This window comes from Pezoporus occidentalis, unplaced genomic scaffold, assembly GCF_034315485.1.
Source record: "Pezoporus occidentalis ecotype Australia unplaced genomic scaffold, CSIRO_AGI_Poc_V1 ctg121, whole genome shotgun sequence".
Lineage (NCBI taxonomy): Eukaryota > Metazoa > Chordata > Aves > Psittaciformes > Psittacidae > Pezoporus > Pezoporus occidentalis.
In genome coordinates this window covers 1,551,267-1,569,545 of record NW_026913006.1, presented here as the reverse complement: position 1 = coordinate 1,569,545, position 18,279 = coordinate 1,551,267, and the positions used below count along the sequence as shown (strand labels likewise).

General features: G+C 40.2%; 1 protein-coding gene and 1 long non-coding RNA gene across 3 annotated transcripts in view; one reads left to right on the top strand and one right to left on the bottom strand.

Moving 5' to 3' along the window:
- Positions 1-18,279, bottom strand: part of LOC134157867 (uncharacterized) — a 281,636-nt gene that overhangs the window by 62,144 nt on the left and 201,213 nt on the right. The gene's annotated exons all lie outside the window — the stretch shown is intronic.
- Positions 1-18,279, top strand: part of NAV2 (neuron navigator 2) — a 220,797-nt gene that overhangs the window by 163,542 nt on the left and 38,976 nt on the right. For both annotated transcript variants that reach the window (XM_062607289.1, XM_062607288.1), the window contains 6 exons: positions 2,377-2,515; positions 7,962-8,253; positions 9,163-9,865; positions 14,366-14,833; positions 15,850-15,915; positions 17,154-17,198. In XM_062607289.1, the coding sequence (XP_062463273.1) occupies positions 2,377-2,515; positions 7,962-8,253; positions 9,163-9,865; positions 14,366-14,833; positions 15,850-15,915; positions 17,154-17,198 (1,713 nt within the window). The remainder of the gene's footprint in view (positions 1-2,376; positions 2,516-7,961; positions 8,254-9,162; positions 9,866-14,365; positions 14,834-15,849; positions 15,916-17,153; positions 17,199-18,279) is intronic.

The window sequence follows — 18,279 nt, the reverse complement described above, 5'->3', positions numbered from 1 at the left end:
TTGCAATACCTCCACAGAAGGAAATTAAACTGTTAAACATGGAAAACATTGGCATTGCTGATATTATTATTGTTAGGATTTTATTATAGGTACAAAAGTAGAAAGTACTTAGTTGCTACACAAGCTGTTTTTTTTTAGCTATAGTTCCATAAGCTATTCTTTTATGCAGTTATTTTAATAACTTTTTTTGTAACTATTGGTGCATTTACAAAATCTAAGAATTGCAGTGGCTTTATGTTTGAAATAACACCAAATATCAGTTATAGGGCCTGTTCTTAAAATCTAAAATTTATAAGTAATAGAATTTTAAAATTTTGTATTATAAGATGTAATTGCCTACTCTTAAAAAAAAAAAAAGGTGTTTCAAAGAAGTCTTTCAGTTCTTTTCCAAGTTTTTAGTTTTTACACACTAGGAACTGGGGGGAGAGAAGGAAAAAGGATTTTCTCTTCAGATTCCATGGATTTTTTTGTATGGTCAGCACATCTTTCATTCAGTTATGCCCCGTCCCTGACAGTGTTCAAGGCCAGGTTGGACAGGGCTTGGAGCAGCCTGGGCTAGTGGAAGGTGTCCCTGGCCATGGCAGGGGAACTGAATGAGCACCTGTTACAGTCTGTGATTCTGTGCTGTGGAAGATTTTGGAAAATAGCAAATAAAACTGTTATGTCTGTCAAATCTGGCTGGCTGGTTTTCTCCTCAAGGCTGGTGTCTCATTGTCAGTCCCTGTCCATCCCCATCCCTGTCGTCTGCCAGCAGAGCAGCCTGGCTGAGCACTCCCAGACTTCCTGAAGGCAAAATCAATCTGGCTTGCTGAAGCTGTTGATCTGAGCTTCCCAGCTGGCCTTGTCTGCAGTGATATGGGAGAGCTGGCGCAAATAACTGTGCTGGCAGATTGATGTGAACCATAACTGGGAACAAAGCAGTAGCAAAGAGCAACTTCAAGCAATAACCCTTTCTGCAGGCAGTTCAGCCAACTGTGCTGCTGGTTAAGCTGTGCTCAGGTGTCTGAAAGGCTTCACATAGATGTGGATGAACAAAATACACCCAAGTAAGCAAAAAGCAATTAAAAAGCATGAAAGCATCATTAAAATCCATACAGGTTGCTGGTTTGTAGTGAGACCAAAGTACTTTCAGAGTTGCCAAAGGTTATAGTAAGGCTATATAGTAAATCAGTGGTGAAGCTATGAATAAAATTCAAGAAACCAGGCAGATAGGGGTTTCTTTACAGAATTCAATTAGGTAACATGCAGTTAATTTTTAAATGCATATATTAAAATACATATATCAGCTTGTGAATGGCTTTCACTCTAAAGGTCAAAAAATCTCACTTCAATCTCTTGATTACAAGTTTGGAAAGCAGACAGAAATGTAAAGGGGAAGACAGTCTGGAGCTTCCAAAATCTGAGGCTGTGGTGATAAATAGCTAGAGAACTCTCTAGCTTTCACAAATGATCTATGAAATATGTGTTTATGAGTTCCCAGTAGTAGTTATCTATCAGTGGACTGAAATGTCTTCACAGAGCTACTTGCCAATCCCAGCTTTATTGTTCTCCAAGGTGGAGCACTTTTAAGCCAGTTTATAAATCTTTTCCTTCAGCAGTTTATTTTTAAGGGCATTTTAGGAGTGGAACATCTGGCTTGACTTCTAGGTCATTTTGTTTCTGTCTGTTCTAACACTCACATAGAGGTTTTATGTTGGTGTTCTCTATGTCCTAAATTTCAGTTACATGTTTCTCACTTAAATGTTGACACTGTTGACACACTGGAAGGAGGTAGTCCTGAATAGTAAGCAGTTAATAGATCTCCTTGAAAAGGATATGTTGTATAGCTCAGGAGGGTTATGTACCATCTGAACAACTAAGCTTTCAATTACTGAAGTCTTCTGAGACCAGTGATGCTGTGATGGTAGATCCAGGTTGTTGCCCAGGTCAGTTTAACAAAAGATTGCTTCAGGATGAATTTTTTCCTTGCATTTAAGTTCCATATCTGCGTTAGGGCTTAGCAAATCAGTGCTATGCCTACCTGGAGGTGACTTGTTAGCACCACCTTGCCCTGCTCTATCACTGCAGGCATAAATTTTGAGGGTCACTTGAAAAACTGTTTACTGATGCAGACTTCCAGTTGAGTCAAGAAGAGTTGTATCATTGGTGCTCTTGGCTGAATAGATGGTATACATTAGGCTTTGTGGCAACGCTGTCGTTAATGAGCTGTGTGGATTTAGAGTTGGAATTGCAAATAAGGTAAGTTAGGAAAATGAGAGATTGTTTTCAGTCGGTAACTGCAAGTGGGATAAAGTTTGTAGAAATAATACTTATCCTTTTGGATGATGCTTCTGTCTTTTAACCCTATTTTTTTACCTTTGTTGTGTTTTTCTCCAGCTGGGATGACAGCAGCTCTGTCAGCAGTGGGATCAGTGACACCATAGATAACCTCAGCACTGATGACATTAACACTAGCTCCTCTATCAGCTCCTATGCCAACACGCCTGCCTCCTCCCGCAAAAACTTAGATGCGCAGGTAAGATGTCTGATTTACACAGGTAACATTGATACTTACTGTTTTTTCTGTGGAATAGGTGTAACTGTTTTAAGTTGGGTGGACTTGAACACACAGACTTCAGTACAGACAATAGCACTGCAAAGGCAGTGTTAAAAAATAATAACCACCTCATCATACATGGCATTTAGGAATATTTCCTCTGTGTGTGGAATCCATGGCATCTCTGCTGCTGTGGTGTGGCAACAGATGGCTTCTGCCTTCCCAGCAGAAATGCTGTACAGAAAATAGGCATCAGTAGATGGGATTATATTATTTTTCTTTAGCTTTGGAAAAAGTATTATGTTTTCTGTGAAAGAAGAGAATTCAGTTAAGGCAACATGAAACATGAGCACTTAAAAATTATTTACGCTTCCCTTGGAAATGAAGGAGTGCCAGGCAAGTGAAATAGATCACTTTAAACTTCCAGGGCTGCATGGTATCGCAGGCTTTCTATTTTTGGCAGCATTTCATAGGAGGATAAATTTTACATCCATGAGCATCACACATATACATTTTGTGCTCAGACACCAGACGTCCAGTGAGGGTAAAACAAGTGAAGGTATCCAGTGACAAGATTGCAGAATGCAGAGATTTGCAGTAATAGAAGCTGCTTTTTTTTCTCTCAATTATATGGAATTTAGTTGGGAAAAATATAGCTCTGTGTTGTCCAGCTTTGTTCTTTGTAAGCCCACCTGATCAAGGTTTTGTGTGTCAGAGCAACCAGGATGCAGTGATTTGGCATTGCAGCAGGTAGAGAAGAGGGATGTAGGTATGACCTTCTCCTCTGTTACTTTCCTCTCTTTTTCATGACTGGAGCCTAAATCTGATTTTAGTTTTAATGTAGACGTGCGGTTGCTGTGGAGTGTTACTCTGCCTCCAGGACTGTGGTGCAAGCACGTATTAGTCTTTGTTCCCTTGCCACAAGGTGCATGTTTGAGCCTACATTAAATGTTTCCAGTTAGCCTCTGGTTGTGTGTCAGCGATTGCATGTACACTCAAAACTGCTGCTACAAGTCCCATACAAGTTGAGAGGAGTTAAGATCTATCACGTGTGTTTTCAGTATGTAACACAGAGAGTAGCATAGACAACTAGAAGTATTTTTTGACAGTTGTTACCATCTTAACATCATAATACTATTGGGGAAAAAAGGACAAAAAAGGGAAATATGACTTAACATTAACCTAAGGAAAAAAATAGAAACTCATTTGACTTTTATCTTCTGGTGGATCGGATTCTTGGAAACGGCTCTGAGAGATCAAAATCTGTGTTGACAAACTCCTCTTCCTCCTCCACATATATTACAGCACCCAAGAGAGCGCAGACATGCACAAGAAGAAAAACACCTGAAACTTGTGCAGATGGTAGAGCGTAGTCATTAGGAGAGGAAGCTGGGAGCTAAAGCATACAAGTTGTTTGCTTTAGCAGGTTATTCATGTGTGTCTGTGAGCTGCTTCAGTTTTTGTTGCTGACAGTATTTATTCTAGGTATTAATTTATTCTAGGTATTAATATTGTCTGCAAATTATTGTCCATGAAATACTTTGTTTTCATTTGAACAGAATATCCTAATCTTGTAAACCAAGGGAATGAAAATAGCTTGGAGTGATGGAACCTTTCATAGCTTATAGGATTGATTTTATGCTGCCCGAAGTAGATCTCGTGACACAGTGAATGCTGTATATATGCCTTTTGTGTCTTACCTGGATACTATATAATGGCCCTTTGCCCAGGTTTACGTTCTCCTGGGTGGTGAGCCACAAAGGGTTGACAGACATCTCCAGAGGGGTGTGGACTTTTCTGCTCAGGCTATCGACTGCTTTGGTTCTCCTAAATAGTAGGCACTTTCAAGCTGCTGTGATTCTAGCACATCTTTTTCAGATGATTTCAGAAAATTGAAGCGGGAGCTTGAAGCTAATACACGTTCAACTGGGAGTCCAGACAAATAACACAGCACCATCAAAGGGAGAGAGCCCTGACATGTCAGTGTCTGCTGATAAAATCAGAAACTTGTGCAGAATCATCTCTGCAGAGGAAGAATGCGTGGTTGTAGTAGGGAAAAAGTCTCTGCTAAGGAAGTGATTTTCAGAGCTGCTGAGTAGCTTATACTCGAGAAGCTGTAGTTTCTCAATCTTTGAGAAGCAGGACTTTCATATGATACTAATTCCGTGTTTGTAGACATTCATAGTTGTAGCCCTTTTTTGTAGCAGTGCTGTGAAGATGTTCACAAGTTGGTTCTGAACAAACTAGTCATAAGAACCAGGATTTGCCTTACTATGTTCCCTTGTCTTGCTCTGGTTATGTCAAGTACCAAAGCACTTAATGCAAATGTATGACATTTGGGGCCCTAACATTTTTCTCTTACAGTGTACATAGATAAGTTACCTTTTACACGGTACTGCATATAATATGCCTTTAAAGTCACATCATACATACATTTTAATAAGAAACTAAGACATTGTGGGTGTTTGAAAATAACTTACATCACTGAAATAAGATACAAATGAGGAACAGATCAAGTACATGAACGAGTTTATTAATGTTAAAAAGATCCAAAGATGGAAACAATTCCTTCGAATTGAAAGCAGCAGCATCTTTAAGCTGTTAGATCAAGACAGCTTGTCAGTTCTGTTGGAGCACAGATGGTTTTGGTCTGTTCACAGCTTCATAATTGGATTTACAGAACTGTAGGGAGAAGCTGAGAAATCCTGGTGGTTACCACTGCTCCTAGCTGAGTCTGATGCAGGCTTTGCTCCCAGATCATGCTTGCTCTGTCTTGCCATGACTTCCAGCAAATAATATACCCACTTTTGCCCTTTCAGGAGGTGTAGTTTCAGCTGCAGTCCCCATGCCAGGTTTAGCTGTGTTTTGGTTTTGATTCCTTAGTCATGTGTCTGTGCTGCTCAGTGTTTACCGTGAAACAGAAACATCTCTGGCCAGAGGGCTTCAAGGGTAGATGTGCAGTGTTTCAAAGGCTACAGAAAAACTTTGGCTGTGGGTATAGTAGTGGAATGAAGTGGAAGCAAGCAAAGATAGAGGACTTCGTGTAATGCTGCTCTCTCTGTTGAGACTGTACTATTCTTACAGGCTCAGAGGTGGGTAAATAGAAGGTATGGGAATATTTCACTCAACCAAAACTAGAGTTGCTCTGTAATTAGCAAGTAGGTGTATTTCTTGCTCTTGAAAACTAACAGTGTAAATACTCAATTCCAGACAAGGTACTTGAAGCAATATACTAATGAGAGTATGTGAGGGATGATGATGAGGTGGTTTTGTTGGTCAGTTACTTGTTTGTTCTTGCTTATACTCTCTTGGACCTACAAGAAATCTGGAGAAGGACTTTGTAAAAAGGAATGTAGTGACAAAGGGGAATGGCTTTAACCTGACAGAGGGGAGATTGAGATGAGATCTTAGGCAGAAGTTCCTGTGAGGGTGCTGAGGCGCTGGCACAGGTTGCCCAGAGAAGCTGTGGCTGCCCCATCCCTGGCAGTGTTCAAGGCCAGGCTGGACGGGGCTTGGAACAACCTGGTCTAGTGGAAGGTGTCCCTTCCGGTGGCATGGGATTGGAACTGAATGAGCTTTAAGGTCCCTTCCAACCCAAACCAGTCTGGGATTGTATGATACATAAATCTAGGAGACGTTTGAATGAAATTATGATTTTAGAGGAACACAGGACATCAGAAGAGTCACACTGTGAATTTATTGCACACCTACCAATGGTCATAACTAGAAAGATAATCATCCCCACACTTTGCAGCCGTAAAGAAAAGGAGGAAGTTAGAAAGCAGTGTTTTAATCAAGCTGTTCTGTGTTGCTGTCTCTGAACGGAGAGGCAGGGGAACAACATTTGCATAGTGCAAGGAAAGCACAAGAAAATAGTATCTAAATCCATAAATCAGCAAATGGTCGTTAGTGTAATGACTCAATATGCAGACTAATAACCCAGGCCCTCACTATTTCACGTGAATAAAGAAAGACCATTGTGATGTGTGGTGTCAGCTTTCACATACTGATTGCTTAACTAGTTTTTCAGGCTTTAAAAAAAGATAATTACAGTAAAAAGCAGAGGAAATTAAGCCACAATTCGCCTAGGTTCTTTCATGTTAATGGTGTCATCTGGTAGGAAGAGTCATAAGCTTGAAACTCTTAAACTTTAGGAACTTAAAGAGTAAAATAGATAGGTTTTTTTAAAGCATGGTAAATGATCACACATCTTTTCCTGTGTTTTTCTGATTATCCAAAAGGACTAAAAGGTTGTGAGCTTTGTAATGCTTTGGGGTATTTAAAATAGTATCCTTATAAGTGATGCTACCATTTAACTACTGTATATTCATCTTCTGCCTAGGCTGTAGGGAAGAGATGACACTCCAGCATCTTTCCAGAATTTATTGCCTCTTACTTGGGAACTTCATGATCAAGTGTTGAATTATCAGTCTTTCATGGTACTGCCATGTTTGGAGGGCACTTCACCTGTCTTTTGAGGGCCGGGGTGGTTGTGTGGATGATGGTCAGATGTGAGAATATTTATCATTTGTGCCTGATTGCAAAATAGTTAGTTATGGTACTACAAAATTTGCCGTATTAATCAGCATCATTTGGCAGGAGAAGTAGAATTCTGCAGGAATAATTGTTAGCAATAGAAAATTATAATGTATTGGGAATACATTACAAATAATTATATAGGCCAATAGATTTAAGCATTTCTGAGAACTAGGCAAAGGTTTGCTAAAGAAAAAATTCTGTATTTGACATTGAGCTTTGCAAAATCCTCCATAAAGGATTGGTAGTGCATTCTGCGCAAAATAGGGTAAACAGTGTTTAAGAGTTGAACATGAATTAAAAACTACGGTAAAATACATATTTAAGTCACTCTTGAATGTTGCTAGAAAGTTGTTGGGGATTCATTTTTCTTCAGCTTCTGGGTGTCCTTCTACTACATTAGATTAGAATGAACAGCATTCCATATCTTTAAATCTGTTTAAAAAGATGCCTCCTCATACTCTGGAGATCAATTGCTAGACAAGAGATAGGAAAGCAGCAAGAACAAAGGGGAGCTGGCTGCACAGGTTTGAAAGGATTTTTTGGCATTGCGGTAGAAGGGTTAGTCAGAAATTTGAGATGGAGGATTATAAATGTCATAGAGCTGAATATGTCCTTTATAAATCAAGTGGATTTTTTCTTTTTTTTTTTGTCTTTATTTATTCTAAGGGGCATGGCTGTTACAGGGTTTTTGTATTTTTTTCCCTAGCATATTAAAAAGATATGTCATTTCTTTGTGTAACATTTCTGTATCAAAGGTATGTTATGTTTGTTGGTACTTAGAAATGACTACTGAGTTGATGAATCATTTGGTGGTTCTCATTTATGAAGCTTCTTAAAAGAAGGGCTTGCTCTGAAGGTTGTATTTGCAATTCCTTATCTCTCCTAGACTGATGCAGAAAAGCATTCCCAGGTTGAGCGGAATTCCTTATGGTCCAGTGATGAAGTCAAGAAATCAGACGGAGGATCTGATAGCGGCATAAAAATGGAGCCAGGATCTAAATGGAGGCGGAATCCCTCTGATGTGTCAGATGAATCTGATAAAAGTACTTCTGGTAGGAAGAACACTGTTATTTCACAGACGGGCTCCTGGCGACGGGGCATGTCAGCTCAAGTTGGCATTACCACACCAAGGACTAAACCTTCAACCACCTCAGGCGCATTAAAGACACCTGGAACAGGTGAGAAAAGGTGTAAGATAGAAACAAGCCAAAAAGTATGTTCAGTATGAAAACAGTTTAAATACTTTCCAGAGGCAGAACCTGAACTTCAGGTAGTGCTGTCTTTATTTTTAGTTATTGTTTTAACCTCTGCAGCATCTTTTATGTCCACATTTCTATTTCTGTTCATTTGAAAATGCATATTTTGGAATACACCATGGAAGTTGTTTTCATGACAACTCTAGTCTTAAGCTGAGCTGTTTATTGGGCACAGTACTGCCATATGCACAATAGATAGTATAATTTCAGCTTTTGAAGTCAAGGTTAACTGTAAGAACATGTAGTATGTGTGGTTAAGGAGATTTTGTTTTTCCCTTTACTAAACCAGCATGTTAATTTATACTAAACACTGTTTAGTTCTGGCTTTTCTTAGAAATGTACAGTGATTTTAGCTTTTGCAGATGTGTGAATGGAAATTGATTGAATTTTCATAATCAAGTAATATAAGTTAATACCTCTCCTCGTTTGGTCATGTACACAATTGTATATGAAAAAGTTAAAGTTAGATAATTCCTTGAACAGTGCCTTGTAGGAAGATTGTACTAATGGCCCAGCACTGCTTCTTTCTAATGATTAAAGAGGATTCCTCTATGGTAGCTACAGAGGGAAACATTTTTTCTTGTCAGTATGACATAACACTGTTCTGCTTTTCATATTCTTGGGGGCAAACACACCACATACTGTCTTCTGGCAAGTCTGCATGTATAACTCTAACTAGAGTGGCATCTAAGTTCAGTGCAGACTAGATCATGATTTCTATCCACACTTGGTGGCTAGCACGCTTTTGCTTTTCATGCTGCTTTGAGTTTCATCATTTGCTTGATGTTTTTCAAGTCATTAAATATTAGAATTCTTTTTCTATTTTTGTAGGGAAAACTGATGACGCCAAGGTATCAGAAAAGGGTAGACTATCTCCTAAAGCTGGACATGTTAAGCGTTCCCCATCAGATGCAGGACGCAGCAGTGGTGATGAATCCAAAAAGCTTCCCACAAGTAACACTAGAACAACTGCTGCTAATGCTAATACATTTGGATTTAAGAAACAAAGCGGGTCAGCCTTAGGCATGACTATAATCACTGCCAGTGGGGCAACAATCACCAGTAGATCAGCTACCCTGGGAAAAATCCCAAAGTCATCTGGACTCATGGGTAGGACCACTGGTCGGAAGACTAGTGTGGATGGCTCCCAGAACCAGGATGATGGCTACTTAGCACTTAGTGCCCGAACTAATCTTCAGTATCGTAGTTTACCCCGGCCCAGTAAATCCAGTAGCAGAAGTGGAGCTGGGAATAGATCTAGCACAAGTAGCATAGACTCCAACATAAGCAGCAAGTCAGCCGGGTTGCCTGTCCCAAAAATGAGAGAGCCTGCCAAGGTAATCCTTGGAAACTCTCTGCCAGGATTAGTCAATCAGACTGATAAAGAGAAAGGGATTTCGTCTGACAACGAAAGCGTGGCCTCATGTAATTCTGTTAAAGTGAATCCTGCATCACAGACTGCTTCTAGTGGAGCTCAAAGTACTCACCAGCAAGGAGCCAAGTACCCTGATGTGGCCTCTCCCACTTTGCGCAGGTAGGCACTGAATCTGTTGATCGTGCAATGATGTTAGTCCAAGCTGAATGAGCAGGACTCTCCGAGCCAGGCCTGGCTGTGTTGTGTGAAGCACTTACTATTTAGTGTCCTGCATCAAGGTCTTTGTATTTCCACTGAATTTCACATAAACAGGTTGGCCAGTGTTGTAAATACTCAGTGCATCACGCAACATCAGCAAAAATTGAATATCTGGGGAGTAAAAAATTGGCGATTGTGATTATGAGTGTGTTGCAAAAATCTGACCTGAAGGCTTCATCCATGCTGAAGGAATAAGAGTTTTCTTACGTGAAGGTGACGGAAGAGTTCTTGCACCAATGTATATGTAAAAAACCTGGAAGTACTCCAATGGTGGATCAAATTATAACTTGACAGCAGGAGAGTATTTCAGATTTCCATCATGAGAACAGCATAAATTGACCTCCTATACTTAGATTCGCGTGCCTGTACCAAACCAATCTTTCAGCTGTGTGCATTAGGCCAGTGTTTTGTGGGACTCAACATCAGGTTGTTCACCTGCGTACAAGAACCCTAAGAAAAGTTACTGCCTAAGTTGCGTTAAATTTTCTTATATATTTTTAAACAAAAATCTTCTCTGTAGTCTGTTTCTCCACAGCTACCCCACGCGTTATCTTAACATTAACACTGCATTGGTCAGGAATTGATTTGTTGATGCAGTGTGCTTCAAAGCCTTGATACTGGTGAAAGGTTCCATTAATATTATTTTTCAGTGGAATTTGACATCAGGGAGCTTGTCTGTTTCAAGTTGCAGTGTTTTGCATTTCATTTTGTCTTGACGCCCATAATACCCATACAGTTATGCTACATCATCCTGCTTCCAGTGATGTGAGAAAGCGCCATTCCATCTGAAGCACCAATGCAAGCATAATGGCTGGGATGGCAGCTTAGGCTAATGCTGTGAAGAGTTGTAAACTGCTTCTTTTTAGATGGCTGGTTTTATTTAAAGAGCCTATGTGCGGGTAATTCAAGATACTTTATATCTGGTTATCATTAGATAAGCCATGTCCTTTAGAACAGTTATTTTCCATTAATGTCTACTTCAAGAGAAAAACTCCAACTGACATTTAATTTCTATAGTATACCCCATGAAACATGCAGATTTTCAGTGTCGCAAGCCTCCGGCACATTAATCTTGACATTTGATTGGAAATTAATTTATTTATTACTAGAAAGCCACATTGCTAGCTATGTAATTGAAATGCTAAATTAGAATCATAGAATCAACTAGGTTGGAAAAGACCTTTAAGATCATGAAGTCCAAGTTAGAAATACATGAAACTTCAAAGAGAAGACACTGAGGCTCAATTTAACTATTCCCTTCTTTGATTTACAATTTTCACTGTTGGATTGTCACCAGACTGTCTATAAATTGTCACATACCAAAATGCATTAAAGTTGAATTGGGCCTCTCTGCTTTCTAGAATGGCAATACAGGTTTCAAGCTTAATTTTCAGAGTCAGTTGAGATGGGTTGCGAATGTTTTTTGCATATTTCCTCTTGTCCCTGTGAATTTTTTATTATTATCCAGTAAATTGGAGACCATACCTTTGTAATAATACAGAGTTACCTGTAAGTCTGTAAATGTGTGTAACTTTTATGCTGTTGCAAACAGTGAAATTCTATAGTTCTGCCATGGGGGCCTGTCTCTGTTCTCTCAGTATTCCCTTTAGCTCCAGTATTATGTATCAGGCATGTCCCTTAAGTAAAAGCATAACTTACATTGATGTATTTTATTATTAAATTAGCCTTTAATGATTTGCAGTATGTAATACGCTGCTTTTCTGTATACGGGAGACATTCATGACCCAATAGCCAGCTCAGATATATCGATGTCAGTAATAGATAGGAGTAAACAGATATCCTTCTTTGTAGAGTATATCCTGCCAGAGTTAATCTCTGTGTTAATGTGACTGTCTTGCTGACTGGGATTTTCTCTGGACTCAAAGGAATGCTCTCCAGACCACATCTGAATGTGTTTTGTTGCAAGGTTGCAGTTCAACCAGACACTGGCTGCAGCAGTAGTATGTTTCTCTTGGAGCCACAGTACAGCCATCCTTTCAGTTGTATTAGTGGGGCCATGAAGCAGTTTGAGGTTGTGAAGCTGCATAGCTTAAAAGCAGCTTGTAAAACTGTTTTGTGGTTGGGGTCTTTATAAGCTCCAAGATTATATCTCATAAGAGTACAGCGCCCCCAGTCCAATGGCGCAGGAGCAGGAATACCCTAAACTGGTATTGCCGCTGAAGGCCATGGTTAGACATTTTCCTTATACTCTAATAAGATTAAATAAAACCTAGACTCAAAATGTCTCTAAATCACTGTAGGAATGGGTTTTATCATTCAGACTGACTTGTCTAAGTCAGTGTTTTCTAATCAGTGAGGCATGGTGTCATGTCCAGGTGAACCACAAATCTCTTTTTGAGAGATCCTATGCTGATAGGATCATAGAATCACAGAATGGTTAGGGTTGCAAAGGACCTTAAGATCATCTAGTTCCAACCCCCCTGCTATGGGCAGGGGCACCTCACACTAAGCCGTATCACCCAAGGCTCTGTCCAGCCTGGCCTTGAACAGCACCACCAAGTATGGAGCATTCACAACTTCCCTGGTCAACCCATTCCAGTGCTTCACCACCCTTTAAGAACTTCCTCCTTATATCCAATCTGAACTTCCCCTGTTTAAGTTTTAACTCATCACACCTTGTCCTACCACTACAGTCCCTAATGAAGAGTCCCTCCCCAGTATCTTTATAGGCCCCCTTCAGATACTGGAAAGCTGCTATGAGGTCTCCACACAGCCTTCTCTTCTCCAGGCTGAACAGCACCAACTTTCTCAGCCTGTCTTCATACAGGAGGTGCTCCAGTCCCCTGATCATCCTCATGGCCCTCCTCTGGACTTGTTCTAACAGTTCCATGTCCTTTTTATGTTGAGGACACCAGAGCTGCACACAGTACTCCAGGTGAGGTCTCGCAAGAGCAAAGGGGCAGGATCACCTCCTTCGACCTGCTGGTAACGCTCCTTTTGATGATGGCACAGAGCAATGCTGGATGATGAGATAGGTGTAGATGTACATCTTATCCTGATCCAGCAGTGTTGTGCAGGTGCGTTGTGGCAAGCATGCAACAGCAGCCATCCACTTTAGATGTGTTCCATGTATCTTGCACAGGTACTTTGGAGCTGCAGCTAGCACCTGTGCAGTAAGTACAGTGCTTGTGGGCATCACTGGGCTTACTGTACTTGTGTGCAGGGTGCCCAGCTATGTTACGGGCCTTGTGTTTCTGAGAAGTGTTGGACAAAGTGCCTTAGTGTGCATGTGTTGTGCATACAACCTGGAAATACTAAAAAGCATAGAAAGGTCTGCTTGGTGCTTACCCACCTGTAAATCTGCAGGAGCTCTTGTACAGAAGTGCTGTAGTCCTCTCTTCTGAGGACTACAGTCTGATAGATACCCCTTTGGAAGATTTCATCCCCAGTACTCCACACTGTTGATAACAAAGAAGCAAATCCATATAGATATGTGTGAGGAAAACTAAGGTTGCAAAGGCAGTTACTGGAGCCAAGTGGTAGAAACAGAAGCAATGTTTTGGGGTGGGTTGTTTGCAGCTAGAGTCAACAGATAATGCTTCCTTTATAATTTTGAGGATCAGTCCTGGAATGATTGATAATCTGGTCTGAAGCATGTTTGCTTCTAAGAAAGACAGTTTTGCACTGCTGAGAACTTTCCTGTTGCCTGTTAATGAGGGAACTGAAATACTTTCTTCATTGGCAGTGCAGCTGCATCACAGGCAACAGTGATGCAAACTGGGCATGCTGCAGTCATCCTTCTCCAGCCATGCTTTCGCGTTCCCTTCCTTGCACTAGTTCTGGGACTCAGCTAATCTTTTACTGAGCCAATCCCAGGTGCCAAAGCAGGTAAAATCTCATTCTACACTCAGAAATTAATAGTTTCCAGCCATCTTGGCTCCTGAAATGATACAAACCTACATTTGATGTCAGTACATAGTTTTCATGTTACATCGCAACAAGTGCTGCTTCTGTACAGAGCATTTGGTGATTTGCACAGAATTTACCTGGACAGGCTTTCAACTTCTGTAATAATTCCATGCTTCAAATTAATCAGTGCAGTGTTCCTCTGGTATCCTTTTTCCTTAAAGGAGCAGAAGATGATCTGGCTTTATTTTAGTTCTATTGAAGCTGTACTTTAGCCTTGTGAAAGTAGTATTTCCAAGATTCAGAGTAGACACACCTAAGATAGATTTGAAGCTCTCGTAATTGCCTCTGGGCTTTATTGGAGGTGAAGTGAAAACGAGAGGATTCATAAATTTATAGTTGCATATGTCCAATCTAGAATCATTTACTTAATCTTGTTTTTGTGAAGCTAAGAAGTTATATGGTCTAGATACAAAATACTCTTGCATTTCATACTCCATTTTATGTATTTTTTTCATGTTGTCTTTTGTACAGACTTTTTGGTGGCAAGCCTAATAAACAAGTTCCCATCACAACAGCTGAAAATATGAAAAACTCAGTAGTCATCTCCAATCCTCACGCTACTATGAACCAGCAGGGAAATCTGGATTCGCCATCTGGCAGTGGTATGCTGAGCAGCGGGGGCAGCAGTCCCCTGTATAGTAAAAACACAGATCTGAACCAGTCTCCATTAGCTTCAAGTCCCAGTTCAGCACATTCAGCTCCTTCCAACAGTTTAACGTGGGGTACCAACGCAAGTAGCTCTTCTGCTGTTAGCAAGGATGGCATTGGATATCAGTCTGTCAGCAGTCTTCATACCAGCTGTGAATCCATTGATATCTCTCTAAGCAGTGGAGGTGGGCTGAGCCATAACTCTTCCAGTGGCTTGATTCCAGCCTCTAAAGATGATTCTCTGACTCCCTTTGTCCGAACCAACAGTGTTAAGACCACATTGTCTGAAAGGTTAGTGGGTTTTTCTCTCATTTCCATATGTTTGGTTGTATCTCAAATATGAATTAAGACCTGGCAGCAGTAGCCAATGGTGCAGATAGAAATCAGGTTGTGCTTCTCAGAAGCTGATACTGAATAGTATTATTAGAACATACAAAGAAGTCATTCCAGGCAAGGAGCCCAGTTCAGAGCAAGAGGATGGGTTCAAGTGAGGTTTTCATTTGCTGTGGTAGCCAACGTGACAGGTTTTCTTTCTATCCAATATTTGATTTTTTGCGTCCTCTGTTACCCTTAAAAAGGCCTTCTGTTAGTGATATTCAAAAGAAAACCATTATTATTTTGATTTGAGAAGTCAGCTGTTTCATTTTAAACTTCTTGTTTATAACATTTGATAGGCTTTTAAGCTGGAAGTCGTGCTGAAGAGATACCCCTGTTTCCTTAGTCACTTGATCCCTTCTCAGCCTCTCACTGCTGCTGTGTCCTTTCTCCAGTTGTTCCTGCAATGTTTCGGTACAGGCACTCATGTGAATGCTTAGTGAACCTGCCTGGGAGATGGATCCAACTAAAAAATGGTCACCTGAACTGTGTTTCAGACTGATCAGTTCCCCAGCTCCTTACACAATGAAATTTATCAGTATCTGTGTGGACACACAGAGCAGGACCTGGGAACAGACTGAGCAGGGAGGAGGGAATGGGACTGCTTTTTCAACATCAGAGCTGTATTAACATGGAGCTAACGTTGGTATAAACCAGACAATGACTTGCAGTGCATGGTCTTTGAGACATGTTTTGTAAAAGGCAGTAGTACCCTTGCAAGCATTGCAAGTCAGCCCTATCCTGATGTGTCATTACACAGTCAGGTAGAAACATTTCCGTAGTTGCATGTCAGTGGAAAAAATTACCGCTGAATGTAACGTTCTTGAGAGTTTGGGTTTCCGTTTGTGCTTTATTATAAAACTCCTTTCTGTTCTCTTTTCATTCTAATATTCCTTCTCTTGTTTTCTATCTTGTTGGACTGGTTCTTCTAGCCCTCTTTCTTCCCCTGCTGCTAGCCCCAAATTCTGCCGAAATACTTTGCCCAGGAGACAGGACAGGTAATGCTGTCTCAGGACAGGAGTATGCACAAGGCTGTAGGTTTTGTTGCCCATCTCAGTGAAGCAAATTGTTTTGTGACAGACTGCTCACTTGAGTCCTCTGCTGTGTTCATTGTTCAGGTGTGAGCTGACACAAAGACATGCCAGTGAGAGTCCCCTCAAACACGTCATGTATCTGCCTAAATCAGTCTGGAGAATGGCAGAGTTGGCCTGGGTTTGGTGTTGCTTTTTGTTACTGGGAACATCTTTTGATTTAAGGGGGGAGGGGTATTTTTTTTCCTCCCCCTCAGTTCTTTTCCAAAGGCAATTTGAAAATATTGCACTTTTTCTTTCTACCAGTCTAAACTCTCACTAGCATTTCAGCATCCCTCTGGCATGCTGCTTTTCCCACTGCCTTTCAGGCCTGTCTTTTTTGTCGTGAAGTCCCCATGTCATTCTGTGTTGTCAGTTTTCTATTGCAGTTTGGCTCATGAGTGTTCCACAGAGACTTGGGTGCACCCATCCTTCTAAAGATGAATGCTAAAATTAGGAAAAGACCCAAATCCAAGCAGTCTAGCTCACTTCTACTCACTGCTATGATTTTAATTAGTCCCATGCTGTAATTTAGCTATAAGGATTGTCATGAAATGAATTCATTTAAGAACATGGATATTTTCTTAAGAAAACAAATTAACAGATTCTGCTTAGTTACAATTTCACCAGTTGTGAAGACATAAATATGTGAGGCTTGGATGACTGATAGAGTCAGTTTGCTGTGTTAATGGAATTTAAGCTGAGATTTGGAAACTGAAACAGTCTGGGCTCAACACTTTTACTGCTATGCGTTGCAGCTGCATAAAATTAATTAGCTGCATTCCCTAAACAGTGTCTGCTGAAAGAAATGACAGGAAGGTGGTTTTTGGACTTGAAGATGCTCATCAGTTTTCACAAATAGTCTACCTCATGTCTGCTGAAAAGCACAGTTTTAAGCTTGACATTTAAAGAACCAGTTTTGTTTGTTGTGGGTAGAAGCAATGGCAAGATCACGTTGTGAACAGATGAGATTCATTGGCATGGTACCAGATGCATGTTTGTGCAAATCCATACCTGTCCAAGGAGGTTTTTGCATGTTTCTATAGGAAGGCCCCAGCACCTTTTCCTCTGAAAAGGTGATGCAGATATTTGTACATCCTTCATTCTGGTCTGATGCCTTCCCATTTGTTCTTCTCTGAAGTTCTTTTCTTTTAACTTTTCTGCAGCGACCCACATCTTGATAGGAACACTTTGCCTAAGAAGGGACTCAGGTATTCATGTTTCCACACAGCTTTTGTTGTGGCTTTGGAGTTTGCTTTGTGTTTCTGTTGTGGATGGTGGTGGTGGTGGTCACAGTTCGCAAGAGGTGGCAACAATATTATTTCTTTTTTTTTTCTTTTATTCTTTCTTTAATCCTTAAGGCACTGACTGCTGTGTCAATTTTTTTTAAATCAAGTGCCTTCTCCGCTTAAGCAAGAACTGTGGCTTTTGCTTGCTGAAAAGCATCTCATAAACCATCACTTGGCATGATTTGAAAACAATAATTTTGCAGCTTTTGTGGCTATTACAAGGAATGGCTTGAGATAATTTTCTACCTGGAACCCTTGATGTTGATATACAAATAGAAAAGATTTTCCATATCCTGCCAAACCTTTTAGGATGAGATTGGACATAGTAATTAAAAAAAAAAATACTTGCTTCAGAATACCTAGAGATAGAGGACTCTTAGGGATAACTTCTACTCCTTTAGAAAAGAAAACAAAATCCCCAGACAAACTTCTGGCAGTTGTCTCCTCATACATTTTGTATCTCTCTGTAAGGTTTTCTAACATGAAAAAACCACACCCAAAAAAAGATTTTTCTATTGATCTAAGCAATTCTAGCAAGATAATCAACATCAGGTGTAGTAATTAAATGCTTTAAATATTGCAAAATTCACTGAAGCTATACAGTGTTCTTCGGCCCATGAAGCCAAGTGCTAAAAGCTGTTCTTAAAATGGCATTTGGTTTAAAATGTTTCTGTTGTTCTCATGTATGTCTCTAATAAGTAAGGACTCTCTTTTAATACCCAAACATTTGAGTGCTGAACAGGTAGGTATTAGTGCTGAAAAGCAGAATGCCTTAGTGTGTTAAACTGGCTTTTTAAAAGCTCCTTTTTTTTATAAACTGATGTATGTGCGAAGTTGAAGAGATGCAGATAGTCAAGGACTGTTGCTTAAGTGTTGAGGCATAAGCAGCAGAATGAATTAAAATATTTTTTGAAAGTGGTTTTGAGTTTTTGCAGTGTTACTTATTGTAGTGTTCACATGGATTTAAAACAGTCTTCATAAGTGGTATCTTACTGTATACAGT